The sequence below is a fragment of the Rattus norvegicus genome, chromosome 7 (assembly GCF_036323735.1).
Source record: "Rattus norvegicus strain BN/NHsdMcwi chromosome 7, GRCr8, whole genome shotgun sequence".
Classification (NCBI taxonomy): Eukaryota; Metazoa; Chordata; class Mammalia; order Rodentia; family Muridae; genus Rattus; species Rattus norvegicus.
The window spans coordinates 115,369,259-115,388,291 of NC_086025.1; the positions used below are offsets into that span (position 1 = coordinate 115,369,259).

A 19,033-nucleotide genomic window follows, 5' to 3' on the forward strand; every position below is an offset into this window, starting at 1 on the left:
AAAAAGTCAAGAAGCTCACAAGAAAGACAACCTCACCATCACAGTTAGGGAACTGCAAGTCAAAACCATAGAAAGGTACAAAGCATCTAGCCAGTCAGAACAGCTAATGTGGACACACACACACACACACACACACACACACACACACACGCCAGCTAATTTTGATATGCCTTGACTAGCTCAATGATGGGAATGTCTAAACCTCCCTGCAGCTAGTGCACATTTCACTCTGGTATTTATCTTTGCTGCCCAGATACTTTCTGGGCAGGACCCCCCCCCCCATTAGGGCCACACTCTCTTTCCACCTACACTGTTGGATGCTTTTTCTCCTGCAGCTCTTAAATCTGATCGCTCTCCCTCTGAGTCATGGTGATTCCCCTCTTCTTTTTTTTCCTCTCCCCTGGTCCCTTGCCCACAAAATCTAAAAAGTCCCGCATCCATCTTCCTGTCCAGCCATTGGCTGCACAGCAGCTCTTTATTACCAATCAAAGCCAGCTGGGGACAGGGACCCTCTGGTCTGAAATTGACGCTTTTGGGGAGCTGAATTAAGACAAAGTATTAGAATTGATTCCCAACACCCTTCTGCCACACTGAAGGAGGAGACAGGTCCTGAGCTTTCACTAATCCTAGTGAATGGTGAGCTGGCATGTGCAGTGTATCCAGCAGTGCCCAGCACACAGACACCATTTGTTAGAAGACTCAGGAGTTGTCTTTCTGTTTTCCTCATGGCTGCCCAGCCTGACCACAGGCCTCTGGCATGAGGAGGAAACTGCCTTACCTATCTCCATGTGGAAGTCTGTTGCCAGGAGAGATTGGCCCACCAAGAAAGAAAGGGTGAGTAAGAGACGAAGGCAGCAAGAACCTTGTCTAGGGGGGTTGGGGATTTAGCTCAATGGTAGAGCGCTTGCCTAGGAAGCACAAGGCCCTGGGTTCAGTCCCCAGCTCCGAAAAAAAGAACCTTGTCTAGGGTAGGGCAGCCATGGCACATGCCTTTAATCCCAGCACTCAGCACTTGGGAGGCAGAGGCAGGCAGATCTCTGTGAGTTTGTGGCCAGCCTGGTCTACAGAGCAAGTTCCAGGACAGCCAGGGCTACACAGAGAAACCCTGTCTCAAAAGACTAAGAACAGAGAAAAGTAAAGAAATGAAAGGTAGAAGTTTTAAGGTTGCCCCCCTAGACAAAAGTTTAGAGCAGAAGAAAGAAACTGGTTAGGCCCTGGAACTGCATGTTCCAGGAACTAGCTGACCACAGAATGAGTAATTACACCAGCCAGTTCAGCAACTCTGTCCCAGGATCTAGCTGACCATAAAGTTAGATTAAAATCTTAAAGAACAATCTTGAGAAACAGGAAGCTTCTCCTTGTGATTTTTCACTGGTATTCTCGATATTTTCCAATGACACCATCCCTATACCCTTGTGGTTTCTTCCTTTAAATACCCCTTCTCCCAGCTACTCGGGGTCGAACTCCTCTACCCCTGCGTGGGATATGAGTCTCAACCCCAGTGCACTGGTTGCTATCAATAAATCTTGTGTAATTACAGCAAGGACAGTGTCTCATGAGTTCTTGGGGGGTCGCGTCATCCCGAGACTTGAGTGAGGGTCTCCCTACTCCGGGGGTCTTTCAGAAGAAAGTGATCCAAGCTGTGGGCTTCAAGGACTCTCAACAATTCCTCAACTTTCTCAGTTATGACTTAGCCTTCCTGATCCACTCAGCAACCTCAGACCAGAACACAAGACTTCAGGGGCTGCAGCTGTCGTGTCCCCCCCCTCCCCCGCCTCTCACTCTCACCAGCTATTGAAGTGTATTCCTTGTGACAGCCAAGTGGTGTGACCTGCTGTACCAGTCAGCCCTTCATGTCTTGCCAATCAGCCCCCTGATCTCAGCTCTTCTTCTAGTCAGAGGCAATGTCCTCAATCCCCTCAGACCCCTCTCTGCATTACGTCATGTCATCAGTTTACTGACTTTCCTACACGTCGTGATCATGCACCTTGGAGCAGTTCAGTGGACATCTACCCACCATGCTCACGGTGTCCCACACCCAACAGAAGCACAGTGTGCACAGCTCCTTTGGAACTCAACTCCCGGATCCCGATGCCCACCCTTTGGCCTCCGACACACTCTGAGTAAGCACCTGGGAAGGGTAGAACCCTCTGAAGGTGATCTACCTTGCTTGTTCTGGCTCTTCTACACCCACCCTCTAACTGAAGAGTAACACAACTTAGCCCAAGGCAGAGGACTCACCTCTTTTATAAGAGCCCAAGTGCTCAGCTATGTGGCAAGAGTGTGTTTCCTGATCCCGGGTGGCTTGTGTGAGGACCATGAATTTTACTCCCCAAGAAGCCAGAGAGGCCGCTGAGGCAGCTGTGGAGGCCATATTGGCAGCCATTTTCCTGTTCTTGGTGGACTACCCACTACCCACCAGGCCCCCGAGCCCATGCCGGGCAACCTGCGGCAGGTGGACTTCCCGAATATGCCATACAGCTTGTATAAGGTAAGGGGGTACACCACTGGAGAGCGGCAGAGGCTCGATGATCATGGTAGTGCATGGTGTTGCTGAAGAGGAAGGATTGAATTTGCTGGGGTCGCCAGGGAGGGAGCACAGTGCAGGCCTGTGGATGTTCAACTTTCCAAGGGCAAAGACATGGCAGCGCAGTGGCCAGGGTGTGGGGTCAGGATGTGACAGCAGGTTTGGGATTAGTTGGATAGAGCAGAAGTCGCACAGCCCCAAGTCCCTTGTGATCCTGTGAACGAAGAGTCAGGGATGTGGGAGAGGGATCCGGGTCTAGTAGAGCATGTCAGTCAAGAGACCAACAAGAGAGAGGTGGTGTGTGTTGGCATTCTAAGCTCCACCCCCACAGCTACCTGGGAACAGCCAGGTATGCTCCGCCCCATGGTTGCCTGGCAACAGCCAGCTGTGCTTGACACTCTAAAGGGGGCTGCTTGCCCCCTCTTCTTCTTCTTGCTCATTGTTCTTCTCTTCTCTTCCCCTCTGTCCCTGTCCCTTCTCTCCCCATCACCTCCCTCCTTTCCCACCTCATGTCCATGGCCGTCCTCCTCTCCTCTCCTCTCCTCTCCTCTCCTCTCCTCTCCTCTTCTTCTCTCACTGACCCTCTCCACGTGGAACCATGTTGGCTTGGTGTGCTTTGTCCGTACGCAGGCAGAGATTTAAACTCTAACATTATGGGCAATGTGCAGCCTCGGGTCTCACTGCTGACCTCAAGAAACATTTAAGGTGGGGTGGTATGGCCCTGGGCCAGTTTCCAGGCTCTGCCAAGGTCACAGTGAAAGAATAAAAAATGCAGCTAAGAAGTTTAGAAATGCTATCTCACCCCTATGAAGCCCTAAATACCTCAAATTCCAGACCCTGCCCTCTACCTGTAAGTAGGTAAAAGGTCACATTTTTTGAGCCTGCTCTCCCAGGAACTAGATAAAAGGACTTAAGATAAGGCCCTTGCATATGCGATTCCCAACCTAGTAAAGATAACAGAAAGCTTCTCCCAGGAACTAGCTGACCATAAAATTAAATTAAAATCTTACAGAACAACCTTGAGAAGCAGGAAGCTTCTCACAGGAACTAGTGGACCATAAAGTTAAGCAATCTTGAGAAACAGGAAGCTTCTCCTTGTGATTTTTCACTGTTATTCTATGACGCCATCCCTGCCCCCTCGGGTTGTGGTTTCTCCCTTTAAATATCTCTTCTCCCAGCCTCTCAGGGTCGAACTCCTGTGCCCTGCATGGGATACGAGTCTCAACCCCAGAGCACTGGTTCCTATCGATAAACCTCATGTGATTACAGCAAGGACGGTCTTGTGTGAGTTCTTGGGGGGTCGTGTCATCCGGAGACTTGAGTGAGGGTCTCCCCACTCCGGGGGTCTTTCAACACAGCAGGGTGATCTCTTAGGTGCTGTGAGTTCTTTGCTGAACCTAGAGAAGACACCTCAGTCACAAAGGGACAGATCTCAGGCTGGGGATGGAGCTCAGTCGTAGAGTATTTATCCAGGATATGTACGTTCTGAGCTAAAGTGCGCATGTGCACACACGCGTGTGCGCGCGCTCGCGCACACACACAAACACACACACACACACACACACACACACACACACACACACATGCTCTGTCTGGTCGAAGCCCCTCTGCTTCCGTCCTGAACATTTCCTGGATGCCCAGGGCCCCTTTGTGAAGCAGGAGGCCTTCGTGCCATTCTCAGCAGGTGCCTGCTGGATGCCTGCCTTTCCTTCCCCTTCCCAGAATGCCTTGAATTGTGAAGCCAGGCCTGTGGCTCACTGAGCCCCTCTCCTACCCGTAGGCCGCATGCCTAGGGGAGCCCCTGACCTGCATGGAGCTCTTCCTCTTTTTCATCTGCCTTCTGCAGAGTTTTAGCTTCTCGGTGAAAGCTGGACAGCCCAGGCCCAGCAACCATGGCATCTTTGAAATGCCAATTTCCCCCTCCTCCTACCAGCTCTGTGCTGTGGTTTGGGATCAAGGACACTACTTCCAGTCCTTGTCTGCAGGGCAGGCTGAGCCACGCTCAATAAACCAGTCTTGTGGCTGCAGCTGTTTCCTGCTTCAACCCCATCCCTGTGTCTGCTCAGTCCTCCGAGGAAGGGGTGTCTGGGAGTGGCAAAAACAAACTCCAAGTCAAATCCTCTCTCTCTCTCTCTCTCTCTCTCTCTCTCTCTCTCTCTCTCTCTCTCTCTGTTCTGCTCTAGACAGCTATTTTTTGCTATTCTAAAAACTGTCTGAACTGTCTGGATGAGACAGCTCTCTCTGCTAGCAAAAATTGTAAAAGCTCTCTGGACAGCTCATGGGTTTTCTGACCAAAGTCAGACAGACAAGCTGCTATAAAAATCTGTGACTCTTCCAACCAAGTCAGAAATCCTCTTAGAAAAAAAAGTCTTTCTTTTTTGAGCATTTATTTATTTCATGTATATGAGTACACTGTGGCTGCCCTCAGACACACCAGTGAAAGACCCCCGGAGCGGGGAGACCCTCACTCAAGTCTCGGGATGACGCGACCCCCCCAAGAACTCACACAAGACCGTCCTTGTTGTGATCACATGAGGTTTATCGATAGCAACCAGTGCACTGGGGTCGAGACTCGTATCCCACGCAGGGGCAGTGGAGTTCGACCCCGAGAGGCTGGGAGAAGAGATATTTAAAGGGAGAAACCACAACCCGAGGGGGCAGGGATGGCGTCATAGAATAACAGTGAAAAATCACAAGGAAGAACTCTGTCCCCCAAGATTGTTTCCTAGGAGAAGCTGTCTCCTACTTCTCAGATTGTTTAACTTCATGGTCCGCTAGTTCCTAGGAGAAGTTGTTTCCTGCTTCTCAAGATTGTTCTCTAAGATTTATGGTCAGCTAGTTTCTGGGAGAAAGCTGTTGAGCTGGCCAATGTAATTATCTATTCTATAGCCCTAGGAAAGGCTTCTTGGAACATACAATTCTGCGGCCTAACCTGTTTGTTTGTTGTTTGTTTTTTCTGCTCTAAACTTTGTGTCTAGGGGGGCAACTTTAAAACTTTTATCTTTCACCAGAAGAGGGCATCAGATCCCATTACAGATGGTTGTGAGCCACCATGTGGTTGCTGGGAATTGAACTCAGGACCTCTGGAAGAGCAGTCAGTGCTTTTAACCACTGAGCCATCTCTCCATTCCTAGAAAAGAATTCTTTTTTTTTTTTTTTTTTTTCGGAGCTGGGGACCGAACCCAGGGCCTTGCGCTTCCTAGGTAAGCGCTCTACCACTGAGCTAAATCCCCAGCCCCAGAAAAGAATTCTTGAAGAGCTGCTTTTGCTCTCCAGAGATCTCCGGACAACTCTGCTCTCAGTAGAGAAAAATTCTAAAGAACTGCCATTGCTCTCTGCTGGCTCACCTCGCCTAGGTTTTTCGGTTTTTGTTTGTTTGTTTGTTTGTTTTTACATATCAGTCTTGTCTTTTATTCCAGGATTCCTTCGATTGTCCTATGAATCAGCATCCCATGACCCTAGCACCTTACCTCTTAGGAGGCAGCAAGCACACATTTTCTTTTTTTTTTTTTTTTTTTTGGTTCTTTTTTTCGGAGCTGGGGACCGAACCCAGGGCCTTGCGCTTCCTAGGCAAGCGCTCTACCACTGAGCTAAATCCCCAACCCCACACATTTTCTTTTAACGTTGCAAAACAATTTAGGGATCTGCCTGCCTCTAGGAAGCACAGACAGTAAGCTAGCTGGGTGGGATCCCATCCTGAAATTACCATTTCTACCACACTGGGCCTGGACTGGCTGTGTCCTAGGCTGATCTTGGAGTTAGGAATCTCCTGCCTTTGCTATCTTTCTGACAAGCTAGCTCACAGTGTAGCTACCTCTGTTCCTTTAGCTTCTTCCTGAAGCTCCTTATAACAATTCACATTGCATCTTTAGTTTTTGCATAGTTGAGAAATTATATATTTTTGAACTCATATTTTTACGGTTCTTTTCCTCAGCCTTAAGGGCTGTCCTGAAGGTCCCAGTGTTTACCTTTTGCCACATCTTTGCCTCCTGGATTTGTGTTGTCCGACTATCATGGAGTCATTAATGTTAACAGGAAGGCCATACCTTAAAGGAGAAATGTAAAATATGTACATCATTATACAATTAAGCCTTCTGTCCAGGACAGCCATGACACTCTTGTTCGCTGGCCCTGTCCCAGGGCCGGGAACCATCTCTATCTGTCCCCACCAAGCTGTGCTGGACCCAGGAAACTTCCCCTTCCCCCTGCCTCATCCCTCCCCTGGAGACAACCTGAGTGCTGTGATTAAAGTGTGTGCTGATCCTGGACCATTGGTAGAGGGCTACAGTTTCTGTACTTGGATTGCAAGTTCGAGGTTACCCTGCCCTACCCAGGAAAGTCAACCTGAACTACAAAATGAGAAGTTGTACCATAAACTAAAAAGAAGAGAGGGAGAGTTGTGCTGACCTTCAGGAGTGACTGTAAAAGTAATTTTTAATTCTCCTGTAGTAATTGTTGTTTTGAATACTTACTTCTTCTGTCTGCTAACCTAGGCCTAATCCTGGAAGCTTCTAGCCGCCGCACAGTCTTATCTAGACCTGCAGTGTTTTCAGCCTCTGAGACTGACTGCTGAGTAAGCTCACCCCTTCCTAGTTCTTTCTGAGCTCTGGCTGGCTCTACTCAGGTGCTCTGGCTCAAATTCCTCTGCAAGCTGACTGATTCAAGCTGGCTTCTCCTGAAAGACCCCAGCTTAGCAGCAATAACGCCATTTTACAAGGCTGTACTTAAGATGACTGGTTCAGAAAAAGGTTAGAACACTGAGTACACAGCGGCTGCCAAGCAGGATGTGTTTGGTTGAAGGCCTGGCAACAGGAGGACTGCCGTTGAGCACCTGACAATGAGAAAAGCCCCGGGAGAGGTCCCACACCCTGGTGGGGGGGCCGAGTCAGCCGTTATGTTCCAAGAAGGTAGCTAAGAAACTTGCCCCCTGGCTGAACCCTTGGGGGGCCGAGTCAGTCCTTATGTTTCAGGAAGGTAGCTAGGAAACTTGCCCCCGGGCTAAACCCTTGCCATATTAGAATCCACCAATTATATCCCTGTAACCATGCATCTGCTTCTGTATGCTTGCTTCTGCTCCCCAAAATCCTATAAAAGCCCATCCTTGGTTCCGTGGGGCGCGCCAGTCCCCCGAGTGACTGAAGCGCCCGCAGGTGCCTGTGCCTGTGTATCCCGACAATAAACCAAATCCTCTTGCTGATTGCATCCTGTGGTGTCTCGGTCTGGTCTTTGGAGTTGGAGGGTCTCCATCCCGAGGGAAAGTTCTCCCTGAGAGCTTTTCATTTGGTGCGTTGGCCGGGAATGGAGATCCTCCACCCAGGGACCACCGACCACCCACTGGGAGGTAAGCCGGCCGGCGTCTGTCTGTCTGTCTGATTTTGTCTCGTTCTGCCTTATTCTGTCTGTTCTGTGAGCGCTCGGCCAGGTCTGTTCTGTGAGCGCTCAGCCAGGTTCTATGAGCGCTCAGCCAGGTCTGTTCTGTGAGCGCTCAGCCAGGTCTGTTCTGTGAGCGCTCAGCCAGGTTGTTTGGAATTTGGGCGGGACGAAGAAGGAGCTGACGAGCTCGGACTTCTCGACCCGCAGCCCTGGAAGACGTTCCAAGGGTGTTGGGGCCCGACTTTTCGGGGCCCAATCTGGGAGAGGAGAAAGATCCGGACTAACGGCACCTCTGTCTGTATTTTTGGCTTTCAGAGGGCCCCGGACCTTTGCCACCTCCATCTGACTTTTTGCTTTCAGTTTGGTACCAAAGCCGTGCAGCACGCCTGTCTGTTGTTTGTTTGACTGTTGGTGTTGTTTGTTTTCTCTGTGTTCTAATCTTCCTTAGAACTAACATGGGACAGTCCCTAACAACGCCCCTAAGTCTCACTCTTGATCATTGGAAAGACGTCCACAACCGGGCACACAACCAGTCCGTCGAGGTTAAAAAAATAAAAAGGAAAAGGGCAGACTCTCTACACATCCGAGTGGCCCACTTTCGGAGCAGGATGGCCAGTGAATGACACATTTAATAAGATCATTATTTTACAGGTTAAAGATCGGGTCGTCCACGGACATCCTGACCAGGTTTCTTATATTATCACTTGAGAGAGTCTCGCCTTAAACCCCCACCCGGGCGGAACCCTTCGTGGACCCGAATTGGCCTCCCCTCAACCCCCAGCCTGTCCCCTCGGCCCCGCCCGGTCCGCCGGCCACGTCTTCCTCTCTCTACCTTTGTGAAATCAGAGCCTTCTAAGAAACCTGTCCTCCCGGCAGACCCAAACTCCCCTCTCATAGATCTTCTCTCTGACAGGCCTGGCTAAAACGGAGGAGGCAGAGCCGCCGGCCAGATCAGTTGCCGGGCCACAGTCTGATAAGGGTTTCTCCCCTGTCGCAGGGAGATTGCGCAATAAGCGCGAGGTGATGCCAGATACAACCTCCCAGGCTTTCCCACTTAGACAGGGAACCAGTGGCCAGACCCAATACTGGCCGTTTTCAGCAGCTGACATTTACAATTGGAAACAACACAACCCTTCTTTCTCCAAAGATCCGGTGGCACTCACCGACCTAATAGAATCTGTTTTACTTACCCACCAGCCTACTTGGGATGACTGCCAACAGCTCTTATAGGCCCTCTTAACCTCAGAAAAAAAACAAAGAGTGTTCCTAGAGGCCAGAAAGCATGTTCTGGGAGATGATGGGCGTCCCACCCAGCTGCCTGAGGACCAAACTGGGATTTTAATACAGCTGAAGGTAAGGGACACCTACGCCTTTATCGCCAGTTGCTTCTAGCGGGTCTCCGAGGGGCTATACGACGCCCTACTAATTTGGCTCAGGTAAAACAGGTATTACAGGAAGCAGGGGAAACTCCCTCCGCCTTTCTAGAGAGACTTAAGGAGGCCTACCGTATGTACACTCCCTATGACCCAGATGACCCAGGACAAATGACGAGTGTCTCTATGTCCTTCATCTGACAGGCTGCTCCAGATATCAAGACTAAGTTACAGAGGTTAGAAAATTTACAGGGCTATACATTACAAGATTTACTTAAAGAAGCTGAAAAGATTTTTAATAAGAAAGAGATAAAAAAAAAAAGAATTGAGTCGAATCTTGGCCGCCGTAGTTCAGGGCCAAAAAAGGAAAGGAGATAGGGGGGAGCTCGAAAGGGGCTGAAGCTGGATAAAGATCAATGTGCCTATTACAAAGAGAAAGGACACTGGGCCAGAGAGTGCCCCAAGAAGCCTGGCGGACCCCGAAAGCCTCGACCACGAACCTCCCTCTTGGCTCTAGATAAAGATTAGGGAGGTCAGGGCCAGGAGCCCCCCCTGAGCCCAGGGTAACGCTTAAAGTCGGGGGGCAGCCGGTTGCTTTCCTGATAGACACAGGAGCCCAGCATTCAGTCCTCACTCAAGCTTCAGGACAACTCAGCGACCGGATGGCCTGGGTACAAGGAGCTACTGGTGAGAAACAATACCGATGGACTACGGACCGCCCGGTTCAGCTGGCTACTGGTAAGGTGACCCATTCCTTCTTACATGTTCCGGACTGCCCGTACCCTCTGCTGGGCCGTGACCTGCTCACCAAACTAAAAGCACAAATTCATTTTGAGGAAGGAGGGGCCCAAATAACTGGCCCCCACGGAACTCCCCTTCAAGTTCTAACCCTACAACTAGAGGATGAATATAGACTATATGAACCGGGACAGGACACTGGCTTGGGCAGAGACTGGTGGGATGGGGTTGGCGCTCCAACAGCCCCCCTTAATTACAACTCCAGTCTCCATAAAACAATACCCCCTGTCACATGAAGCTTATCAAGGTATAAGGCCTCACATTACGAGGCTTCTAGATCAAGACATCCTAATCCCCTGCCGGTCGCCTTGGAATACGCCTCTTCTGCCTGTTAAGAAACCCGGCACTAGAGATTATAGGCCAGTACAAGACTTGAGAGAGGTCAACAAGAGGGTAAAAGATATTCATCCGACTGTTCCAAACCCTTACAATTTGCTCAGTAACTGTTCATCGATGAGAAACAGGGGTATGCTAAAGGGGTCCTAACACAAAGGTTGGGACCCTAAAAATGCCCTGTGGCCTACCTGTCTAAGAAATTGGACCCTGTGGCCTCCGGCTGGCCACCGTGCTTAAGTATGGTGGCTGCTATTGCTGTCCTGATCAAGGACACTGGAAAATTGACTTTGGGACAGCCACTCACCATCCTAACACCCCACGCAGTGGAGGCCTTGGTAAAACAGCCCCCAGACCGCTGGCTCTCTAATTCCCACATGACCCACTACCAAGCCTTGTTACTGGATGCAGAACAGGTTCAGTTTGGACCCGTAGTCGCCCTCAATCCTGCCACCTTGCTTCCCCTACCAGAGGAGGCAGAACAGCATGACTGCCTACAAATCCTCACAGAAGTACATAAAACCAGGCCGGACCTATCGGACCAGCCTCTTCAGAATGCTGACCACACATGGTACACAGATGACAACAGCTTCTTGGCAGAGGGAGAGCAAAAGGCTGGAGCTGCGGTCACTACGGAGGACAAAGTGATTTGGGCGAAAGCCCTGCCTGCTGGTACCTCCGCACAACGGGCTGAACTCATCGCCTTGACTCAGGCGCTCAAGATGACAAAAGGTAAGAGGCTAAATATATATACAGACAGCCGTTATGCCTTTGCCACGGCACACATCCACGGGGAGATCTATCGGAGGCGGGGGCTGCTCACATATGAGGGTAAAGATATTAAAAATAAGGCTAAAATTCTGGCCTTCTTAGAAGCCCTATTCTTGCCCAAAAGACTGAGTATTATACATTGTCCAGGACACCAAAAAGGGCACAACCCAGAGGCACGAAGAAACCGGCTGGCCGATGCCACGGCGCGAGAAGTGGCCATGAGCAAACAAATCTTGCCCTTAAATAGCCCAGACCAACCCACACCCCCACCAGTGGGACAAACCAGTTGGGTTTATGCCCATGAGGACATAGAGCTCCTAGAAAAAAAAATGGGGGCCATCTACCACCCTCAACTAAAACAGTGGGTCTACAAAGGACTTTTGAATTGATCTCCTTTTTACATAAGAAGATAAAAACCTTACTAGATCGAGAAGAGATAAATCTGTGTTTTTTTTTTTTTAATTGGGACAAAGCGATACAAAAGGTGACTGAGAGTTACAAAGCATGCGCTCAGGTTAACCTGGGAAGGACCATGATTGGACAAGGAGTTCGTCCTAGGGGACACCGTCCCGACATCCATTGGGAAATTGATTTTACTGAAATTAAACCAGATATATATGGATACAAGTATCTCCTAGTGTTTGTAGACACCTTCTCAAGATGGGTCGAAGCCTTCCCCACAAAGCATGAGACTACAAAAATGGTCACCAAGAAGCTCCTCGAGGAAATCTTTCCCAGGTATGACATGCCTCAAGTGTTGGGGTCGGACAACGGGCCCGCTTTCGTCTCCCAAGTAAGTCAGTTGGTGGCCAAATTGCTGGGGATTGATTAGAAATTACATTGTGCCTATAGACCCCAGAGTTCAGGTCAGGTAGAACGCATGAATAGAACAATTAAGGAGACTTTATCCAAACTTACGCTTGCAACTGGCTCAAAGGATTGGGTGGCCCTCCTTCCCCTAGTTCTATATCGGGCCCGGAATACCCCGGGCCCCCATGGTCTAACTCCTTTTGAAATAATATATGGAATACCACCCCCATTTGTCCATTTCTTTGATTCAAACATTGCTGATTTTGCTGACAGCCCTTCTCTGAGGGCCCATTTACAGGCCCTACAGATTGTGCAGAGAGACGTCTGGAGACCTTTGGCCGCTGCTTACCAGGACAAGCTTGAGCATCCGGTGGTGCCACACCCGTTCCAGATTGGAGACACCGTGTGGGTGCACAGACACCAGACCAAGAATCTCGAGCCACGGTGAAAAGGACCCTACACCGTCCTCCTGACTACCCCGACCGCCCTAAAGGTAGACGGAGTCTCGGCTTAGATCCACACACCACACGTCAAGGCAGTCCGGTCTGAGGAATTGACTAATCACAACACTACACCCCAGACATGGAGAGTTCAGCGCACTCCAAACCCCTTAAAGTTAAAACTCCTACGTGGCTCCTCCTAGCCCTTTTGTGGCCTAGAGTCAGTGGGGAAATAAGCCCCCACCAGACAGAAATTTCTTGACCAAGTCGAGTGAAAGATTTCACTCAAAGTTAACAAAAAAAAAAAAATGGGGGAATGAAAGACCCCAGCTTAGCAGCAATAACGCCATTTTACAAGGCTGTACTTAAGATGACTGGTTCAGAAAAAGGTTAGAACACTGAGTACACAGCGGCTGCCAAGCAGGATGTGTTTGGTTGAAGGCCTGGCAACAGGAGGACTGCCGTTGAGCACCTGACAATGAGAAAAGCCCCGGGAGAGGTCCCACACCCTGGTGGGGGGGCCGAGTCAGCCGTTATGTTCCAAGAAGGTAGCTAAGAAACTTGCCCCCGGGCTGAACCCTTGGGGGGCCGAGTCAGTCCTTATGTTTCAGGAAGGTAGCTAGGAAACTTGCCCCCGGGCTAAACCCTTGCCATATTAGAATCCACCAATTATATCCCTGTAACCATGCATCTGCTTCTGTATGCTTGCTTCTGCTCCCCAAAATCCTATAAAAGCCCATCCTTGGTTCCGTGGGGCGCGCCAGTCCCCCGAGTGACTGAAGCGCCCGCAGGTGCCTGTGCCTGTGTATCCCGACAATAAACCAAATCCTCTTGCTGATTGCATCCTGTGGTGTCTCGGTCTGGTCTTTGGAGTTGGAGGGTCTCCATCCCGAGGGAAAGTTCTCCCTGAGAGCTTTTCACTCCCTGCCTCCCACTTTCTGCTCTGATTGGCCTCAAATTTATCTGTTTTTATTCTTCTGGTTCTCGTTCTGTTTTCACTTGTGTCTAGCTTGTACTCTCTTCAATCTGTCTCTGTGTAACTCTTGCGGTAAACTGTCTCCTCTCCCTTTTCTGTCTATACAGCTCTCTTAAGTAGCTTCCCTTTCCTCTCTCCTCATGGGAGTTGGGCATATCCTATTCTGTCAAATCTCTGATTCCTCACTTTGCCTGCCACCCAATTGGCCATCACTTTCTTTTCTTTTTTTTTTTTTTTTTTCTTTTTCTTTTTTTCGGAGCTGGGGACCGAACCCAGGGCCTTGCGCCTGCTAGGCAAGCGCTCTACCACTGAGCTAAATCCCCAACCCCCATCACTTTCAAACATGGGTGTTTCCTTCTACAAACTGACTTCATTGCCTGGGATTAAAGGTGTGTACTAAGTGTGTGTCCATATTCCATCCAAAGGAATTAAAGTTATGTGCTAAGGGCTGAGTCACACCATAGCTAGAAACAGTTTCTTTTTTCAATAAATAACACAATATCAGGGTTCACAGTGTGATCAAATAACAAGTGAGAGGTGACCCCTGTATGACCCATAAAGGGCTATCAATGGTGACTAGGTTTGTGACAAACTGCTGGTATATGTCAGAACTCCATGGGTCTCGGGGACAGATGTGATTTGTTTTCTGCTAAGAGTCAGCACTGTTCCTGTTTGGGTGACAGAAGATGGCAGTGGTCTACCAAGATGCCATGAGATGCTAAAACATATCCAGAACCAAAGGCTGCTGCCCTCCTAGTTTAGGCTGACCACAGAGAGGAGGGACATAGGAATCAGAGCAGCAGTTTATGGAGATGGGTAGACCCCAGGTTTTCACACACACACATACACACACACACACACACACACACACACACACACCACACACACACACACACACACACACACACACACACACACACACACACAGAGGTGTCAAAGATCTGTTCAGATGGAAGTCAGGACTTTCATCCACCAAGTGTGACTCAGACTAAGGACACGTTCCACAGGGGACCTCAGTGAGCCTCACTGTCCAGGGGCTTGGTGGGTGCCACAGAGATGGAGCACCCCATGGCTCCCCCATCTCCACATGCTCCAAGTCACACTCAGGCAACCAGGGGTCCACTTGCCCAACCCCTGTTGCAGGTGTAAATGGTGCCACACGGCCCTCAGCCTCAGCTGTGCAGAGACACTGCTGTCAGCGTGTCAGGGCTCTCAGGCAAGGTCTCCCTCAGCCTGACAGGACTCAGGCCCTTGTCCTGGAATGTGCAGACAGAGCTCCCCCAGCTGAGGTTGCTCTTCGGCCCTGGCCACACTCCCTACCACACCAGGCAGCTTGATGCGTTCATCTGAGCATCGTTTTATTTTATTTCAGTCAGGCATCTCTAATATTCACCATTGTTACCATTCGATTTCCTGTGGTGTTGGGGATCGATCCCAGGGCCTTCCGCTCCAGCAGCAAGCACCAGTGAGCCACCCTCAGCTCATTCTCCTTACAGCTCGGTGCTGCGAGTCATGCCTGGTGTGCAGCCACTACTGCAACCCCTCCACAGATCACTGCATCTGCTAAAATGTCACTCTGAACCCCAGGAGAGTAGCTCCTCCTTCTGTCTTCTGCACCACCCCACACAGCTCATTCTGCTTCTGTTTCTGTGACTTGACAGAGGGCAATCGCACCCTATCTTCCTGTGACTGACTTTAGACTTCAAGGCTCCCACACGTTCAGCAGGCGTCACACTAACTCTTTACAGACAAACCGTAGGAGTGAACGCTGCTCTCCCAGAACTCACTGGTCCTTCTCTGGCTTCAATTACAGTAGATAATCATGGTCCAAAAACTTTACATGGAAAATTCCAGAAATGAGCAATTTGCAACTTTTGAACGCTTCTATTCGGAGGACTCTCACTAAAATCTCTTGTATTCTTCCCCATCTGGCTCATGTTGGGGACAATAAGGGGGTGCCCTGTCCCACATATTCATTATTACAGACATTCTAAGGATCTCTGATGGGTCTGGAGAGATGGCTCAGTGGTTAGAGCACTGACTGCTCTTCCAGAGGTCCCGAGTACAAATCCCAGCAACCACATGGTGGCTCACAACCATCTGTAATGGGATCTGATGCCCTTGTCTGGTCCTTGTGCCCAAGAAGAAGGTGATGGTGTCCTATGTCCCAATGCCCACTTTCTTCCCCTCAATCCAGACCCTCTTTCGGCTTGCATTATCCCGTGGCATCACACGTGGCATTATGGGATACAATGAGAATCTTGAGAGGATTCCACATTTCGAGAACTTTCAGGGACGTATGTTATAATTGTTATTAGCTATTGATCTTTTATGGCGCTTGATTTATAAAGTAAACATCCTAGGTGCTGGGAAGATGGCTCAGAGGTTAAGCAAGCTTACTGCTCTTCCAGAGGATCCAAGATCCATCTCTTTTTTTTTCTTTTCTTTTCTTTCCGGAAGCTGGGGACCGAACCCAGGGCCTTGCGCTTCCTAGGCAAGCTCTCTACCACTGAGCTAAATCCCCAACCCTGATCCATCTCTTATCTATACGGGTTGACTGTCGGCGTTAGAAGGTGCGTCATTTAATGTGCAGTTCGAACTGCTACCATAGTCTTTGATGTCAGTGTTCTGTTGATATTAGGAAAAACTATTCTCCATACACCACCTGCAATACATCCTCCCTCCCCCGCTCCTATACCCCCCTCCCGCAGGAACGGAAGCTGACTTAGGCCAACCGTTTTTTTTTTTCTCCTCTGGGCCCCGCCCATCTCACCCCAACCTCTGCAGCTGTCATGGCGGCCTGGCGGTTAAGTTTGTGCGCTCGCAGTCTTTTCGCGATTCGAGGGCTGCAGGCTGCCCCACTTCGCTGGAAATCCAGCTCCTCCAGGGCTGTTATCGCCCGGTCCGCTGCGGCCAGTAAGAAGCGGCGGGAAGAACCGACCATACAGTGGATGGAGGACCCAGAGCCCGAGGATGAAAACGTGTACTTGAAGAACCCAAACTTCCACGGTTACGACGACGACCCCAACATGGATGTCTGGAATATGCAGGCCGTCTTCTTCTTTGGTTTTTCCATCGCCCTGGTCCTTGGCACTACCTTTGTGGCTTATGTGCCCGACTACAGGATGCTCGAGTGGGCCCACCGGGAAGCTATGATGCTGGTGAAATACCGAGAAGCCAATGGGCTCCCCCTCATGGAATCCAACCGGTTTGACCCCAGCAAGATCAACCTGCTGGACAATAAGTGAGCGAGGCTAAAGCAGCGCTACCCGCCCACTCCCTGCCTGTTTTCCTGCTCACTCCCCAGAGAATCTACCAAACATGTTGAAAGAGTGTTACTCCAGCTAGGCCTGTCAGTTATTTGGCTAAGGGACCACACCTCAGGAAGACTGATTCACCTAAAACTATGCTGAAGAGATGAGAGGAACAATTATTTCCTTAACGAGATAATGCATTTCCCTTTGCAGAAACTCTGTCCTGGATCTAGTCACCTGTGGAGCCTCCACCTTGTAGTCTGCTCACTACACGGAGGCCTAAGTTACAAAACATAGCTGTTTCATTTTCCCTTCTTTTGAATACTTGCAAATGTCTGGACTTTTTTTTTTTTTTTTTTTTTTTTAATTTCTCTTGATGTTCTGGGCACCTGGCTTCCTTTGTATCCCCCTCTTCTGCTTCTGCCATGGGGCTGCTTGGACAACCTCCATTACTAACTTCATGCCTAACCCAAAAAGGCGTGGCTTTCTCTTCTCCGTATTTCTTCTGGGTTTTCAGGTTGCTTGGCCCCGCTATGTTTCTTTTAAACTCTAATTAAATGATTCTTAAGCTTCCCTCTGAGTTTATTTTTGTAAGGGTTGTATATGTATATACACGCGTCTGTGTGTGGGTATATGTGAGTGCGGATGGGAACGGGGTGGGGGTGGGGCGAGTGGATGCAGAGGCCTCAGATCTTCTGCAGCTGGAGTTGGGAACAGAACTTGGGTCTTCTCCATGAGCTGAATGCCCTTCCATTGCGCCATCTCTCCAGCCATGCTCTTTTAAATGAACTCAAAGAGGGGCCCCTAGTTTCCCTGGTAACAGAATTACCACTTAGGGAGAAGTCATCGGGCAGCCATTTTAGATGCAACAATTTTGGCTAGAACTTCCAACCTACAGATGCTTTAGTCTCAGAGATAAACATGATTGGAACCAGCTATCCTCAAATACCCCGGGTGCAGAGTGTGGCAACACATGCCTCTAATCCCAGAGTTTGCAGGACTCCTAGGCATTGTTAGTCCTGAGAAAGACAGCTCCACAATTGTGAGCCATGTGTGAAGCCAGTCATAAATACTGACCAGGATGGACTTTGGTCCCTCTGGATACCCGGGAGGGGCTTGGATTCATGTTTGCCCTAAATAGGCAAACCCTACAATTTTGCATTTCCCTCCAAGTCCAATCAGGAATAACCGTACATCCTGAGGTATTTCCTGCCTGTGAACCTCCAGCCCACATATGGTTAAACACAACTACTGCAGATGGGTCAAACAAACTTGTTTACCAGAGTCATAAGCATGTGGCTTGTTATTTTCCATGAACTACAACTCCCAGCATCCCAGGGAGTTTGTCCTTGGGCAGGTGGGGCTTACAGGTTGACTTTGGTACTTAGAATGAGAAAGAAATTTATCTATCTATCTATCTATCTATCTATCTATCTATCTATCTATCTATCTATCTAACTGTATAGATATATATTTTACTAGCAAAGTTAGACATAACTCCAATCTTGTAAAACTTTATGTAAATATTTTAACCTCTCCACCTGGTAAGACTTATTTCTCCTAATTACCTCCCCCATTCCACTGTGGCCTGCCCCAGCATTCACAGTGCTTGCTGGTCTAGACCAACCACTCTCAGTCTGGGAGAGGCATATCAGATAACCTGCAAATCAGGTATTTACCACTCATAACAGTAGCAAAATGAGTTATGAAGCAGCAACGAAATACTTCTGTGGTTGGAGGTCACTACAACATGAGGAACTGAGTTAAAGGGCCACAGCATTTAGAAGATTGAGAACCACTGGCCTAGACATACATAATTCTTCCCCGTTTCTTCATTTCCATTGCATGGATTATTTTTAAATTAGCCAATCAAGAAAGACTATGGATGCCATTAACACAGCCACTGGTGATAAGACAGTCTCCTCTTTCCTATACAATAAAGATTGACTAAAGCCGAGGCCCTGAAGTACTAGCCGCCCCAGACTGGTTCTGGAGTGTCCTCTTTACAAAAAGAAAATGGTTTGCCAAATGACTTTCATTTTATTCCTGTGGGTTTTTTGACTTTGGGTTTATTTTTAATATTAATTTAATGAACATGAATACACTGTAGCTGTCTTCAGACACCAGAAGAGGGCATCAGATCCCATTACAGATGGTTGGGAGCCACCATGTGTTGCTGGGAATTGAACTCAGGACCTCTGGAAGAGCAGTCAGTGCTCTTAACCGCTGAGCCATCTCTCCAGCCATTTGTTTGCTTGTTTGTTTGTTGTTGTTTGCTTTTTTTGGACATGGAGATTATTGTGTTTTTCCAACATAGGGAATAGGTTGAGTGCAAATACCTAGGTTCTGAAATCAGAGCTGTGGGATGAGTTTTGCCT

The 19,033-nt window shown here is 49.1% G+C and overlaps 2 protein-coding genes across 3 annotated transcripts; both read left to right on the forward strand.

The window, feature by feature from the left end:
• Positions 1-7,185: 7,185 nt before the first annotated feature.
• LOC134479945 (uncharacterized) lies at positions 7,186-15,873 on the forward strand. 2 transcript variants are annotated; one of them, XM_063264690.1, is made up of 3 exons: positions 7,186-11,136; positions 11,649-11,913; positions 12,259-15,873. In XM_063264690.1, the coding sequence occupies exons 1-3, from the start codon at positions 10,647-10,649 to the stop codon at positions 12,431-12,433; spliced, it is 930 nt and encodes a 309-aa protein (XP_063120760.1). In that variant the 5' UTR covers positions 7,186-10,646; the 3' UTR covers positions 12,434-15,873. The 2 variants fall into 2 exon arrangements, with proteins under 2 accessions (XP_063120760.1, XP_063120761.1); XM_063264691.1 differs by having other exon boundaries at positions 7,188-11,136; positions 11,814-11,913.
• Ndufb11b (NADH:ubiquinone oxidoreductase subunit B11B) lies at positions 15,710-17,228 on the forward strand. Its single transcript, XM_006242135.5, has one exon. It carries the CDS (start codon positions 16,194-16,196, stop codon positions 16,647-16,649), a length of 456 nt encoding a protein of 151 aa, XP_006242197.1. The 5' UTR covers positions 15,710-16,193; the 3' UTR covers positions 16,650-17,228.
• Positions 17,229-19,033: the final 1,805 nt, after the last annotated feature.

What these genes read in the sequence shown, in the direction of transcription:
- LOC134479945 (XM_063264690.1), top strand. Translation starts at nt 10,647, where the DNA reads ATGGTGGCTGCTATTGCTGTCCTGATCAAGGACACTGGAAAATTGACT. An exon ending in GGCGCTCAAGATGACAAAAG is followed by an intron (nt 11,137 to 11,648) that starts GTAAGAGGCTAA and finishes ATTGGGACAAAG; the next exon opens with CGATACAAAAGGTGACTGAG. An exon ending in CTCGAGGAAATCTTTCCCAG is followed by an intron (nt 11,914 to 12,258) that starts GTATGACATGCC and finishes TTTTGCTGACAG; the next exon opens with CCCTTCTCTGAGGGCCCATT.
- Ndufb11b (XM_006242135.5), top strand. Translation starts at nt 16,194, where the DNA reads ATGGCGGCCTGGCGGTTAAGTTTGTGCGCTCGCAGTCTTTTCGCGATT.